The sequence below is a fragment of the Otolemur garnettii genome, unplaced genomic scaffold (genome assembly GCF_000181295.1).
Source record: "Otolemur garnettii isolate 467f Iridium unplaced genomic scaffold, OtoGar3 scaffold00142, whole genome shotgun sequence".
NCBI lineage: Eukaryota > Metazoa > Chordata > Mammalia > Primates > Galagidae > Otolemur > Otolemur garnettii.
Genome location: NW_003852537.1, coordinates 1783929 through 1786791, shown reverse-complemented (window position 1 = coordinate 1786791; position 2863 = coordinate 1783929). Strand labels below are relative to the sequence as shown.

The window sequence follows — 2863 nt, the reverse complement described above, 5'->3', positions numbered from 1 at the left end:
CTCAGCCTCGTGAGTGGTTGGGACTACAGGCATCTGCCACAACGCCTGGCTATTTTTTGGTTGCAGTTGTCAGTGTTGTTTGGCAGGTCCGGGCTGGATTCAAACCCGCCACCTTAGGTGTACGTGGCTGGCGCCTTAGCCACTTGAGCCACAGGTGCCGAGCCTGAATTTGGTTTTCATAGCTCTCTTTTAGTCTAGCACAATTATTTCCTTCCTTTCATTATGCCTTTTTTGAATAGTCTAGGACAGTTCTCTAGAATGGAACATATCTTGGCTTTATTTCTTCTTCCTTATGTTGCTTAACTTTCTCTCCTCTTTATTTACTGTAAACTTAAAATTACCTCTGGATGTTGATTAAATTGAGAGTAAATACATTTGGCATAAATGCTTCATAGCTAGATTGATCATATTCCGAGGCTTCTCCAGTACAGAGTCCTGTGACCTGTTGTAATAGCATAATATTAGTAATACCTCCTTTTTCTCTTAGAAGTCTTCTGATGTGGTTTATAAATACTTCACCATAAGTGATGATGTGCACTTGGTGTGGCCTCTCGTCAGGAGGCACATCAGATTAGATTGGTTCACTATTTATATTAAATTTAATCACTTAGTGACTGCCAGATTTCTTTATTATAAAGGCATGTTTTTCCTTTTGTAGTTAGTATGTGATCTGTAGATGATAATTTGAGACTCTGTGAATATCCTATGCTGATGGTTTGAAAGTCCATTGATGACCCTTGACAGAATCAATTCTACACTGGGAGTTAGAATGCTAGTTGCTAGTTCTGTTTAAATGATTTTTTTAAAGATACCGTAACATAAAAATACAGTAAATGATTAAGTTTTGGCATAAAAGTACAATAAATAATTAAATATTGAGATTGATTCTTTTTTAATGGGAGAACAATGTTTTATTCCCAAACATTTTAAGGTCCCCAGACAACTTAAATTAGGTTGCCTGCCATTTTAAATGCTTTTTTCTCTTACTCATTGCAGCTTTCTATTGTTTGAAAACTCTAAGAATAATGTCCCTGCATCAGTTTTTACTAGAGCCAATCACCTGTCATGCCTGGAACAGGGATCGTACCCGTAAGTATTCAATTAACTTAGCTTTTTTATTTTGATACTTTTTTTTTTTAAGGACAGAGCCTCAAGATGTCACCCTGGGTAGAGTGCCGTGACATCACAGCTCACAGCAACCTCCAACTCGTGGGCTTACGTGATTCTCTTGCTTCAGCCTCCCAAGTAGATGGGACTACAGGCGTCCTCCACAACACCCAGCTATTTTTTGGTTGTAGTTGTCCTTGTTGTTTGGCAGGCCCAGGCTGGATTTGAACCCGCCAGCTCTGGTGTATGTGACTGGCACCTTAGCCCCTTGAGCTACAGGTGCCGAGCCTATTTTGGTACCTTTGATACATTTGATATTCAGGCATATTTAGGATTCATGTATTTCTGTGTCACATGTGGAAAGAACGTAAATCTGTTGACATGGAGTCAGATGGGAACTAGATCATTCCTTTGGTTTACAAATAGAGAAATGAAACTCCAGGGTAATGGGAATTTTTTCCAGTGATTACATACTAAACTGATGTCAGTGGCGTTGCTAGCACCCAGCCTTCTAGCTTCTTGTCTAATTCTTTTTCTGCATTACCACTTGGAGGACAGTTTATATCAGCAACATCTTTCATTTCCCTAAGAACGAGTGTCTTAAATGTACAGTAATGCAATACTCATCCATTTAGTCAGAATAATTGGACGTAGAAATAAGCTGTTTAAGAGACATATGATTGGGTGGCGCCTGTGGCTCAGTGGGGGACACTGGCCCCATATACCGAGGGTGGTGAGTTCAAACCCGGCCCTGGCCAAAGTGCAACAAAAAAATAGCTGGGCATTGTGGCAGGCTCCTGTAGTCCCAGCTACTCGGGAGTCTGAGGCAAGACAATCACCTAAGCCTAGGAGTTGGAGGTTGCTGTGAGCTGCATGATGCCATGGCACTCTACCAAGGGTGATAAAGTGAGACTCTGTCTCTACAAAAAAAAGACATATGGTTTACACCTAAGGTATTCGAAGCATTATTAGCTAGTATTTACTCAATTTTTCATAGCTTGAGTTCCTAGTTTTTCAGCTCCATCAAGGTAGAAAAGGATGGCAACATCTCTTAGAAGTAGGCACAGTTCAGAAAGCACAGTCACAAATTATAAAGAGGTAGAACACACAAAAAAATAAATTTCCTACAAATAGAGACAGATATGTCATATCATGCCCATTAGTTATTAAAAAGGATAAAATTAGCTAGGCGTGGTGGTACCTGTAGTTCCAGCTAGTCTGCAGGTTGAGAATTGCTTGAGCCCAGGAGTTCACAGTTACACAGCAATCACTACTGATTTCAGAATATTTTCATCACCTCAAAAAGAAACTCTGTACCCATTAGTAGTCACTCAGTTTTTTTCAAAATCCCTTAGTCCTGGACATTAATTACTTTTTTCTCTATGGATTTGTTTATTCCAGATATTACAAATAAATGGGAACATACAGCATATGGCTTTTTTTATTGAATTTCTTTTACTGAGTATGTTTTCAAGTTCCATTCATGTTACAGGTTATAAGTACTTCATTCCTTTTTATGGCTAAATAATATTCCATAGTGTGGCTAGGTCACATTTTGTTTATCTTTTCAATGGTTGGTAGACTTTGGGTCGTTTCCACAATTTGGCTATTGTGAATGATGTTGCTTTGAATATTTCATATATAGATTTTTTTTTTTTTTTCTTTGAGACAGAGCCTCAAGCTGTCCCCCTGGGCAGAGTGCCGTGGCATTACAGCTCACAGCAACCTCCAACTCCTGGGCTCAAGCGAGTCTCCT

General features: G+C 39.4%; 1 protein-coding gene across 1 annotated transcript in view; it reads left to right on the top strand.

Moving 5' to 3' along the window:
• ARPC1A (actin related protein 2/3 complex subunit 1A) overlaps positions 1-2863 on the top strand; it is a 44286-nt gene that overhangs the window by 14562 nt on the left and 26861 nt on the right. The window contains exon 2 of the mRNA XM_003798884.2: positions 997-1089. Coding sequence (XP_003798932.1) covers positions 1026-1089 — 64 coding nt within the window. The 5' untranslated portion in view covers positions 997-1025. The remainder of the gene's footprint in view (positions 1-996; positions 1090-2863) is intronic.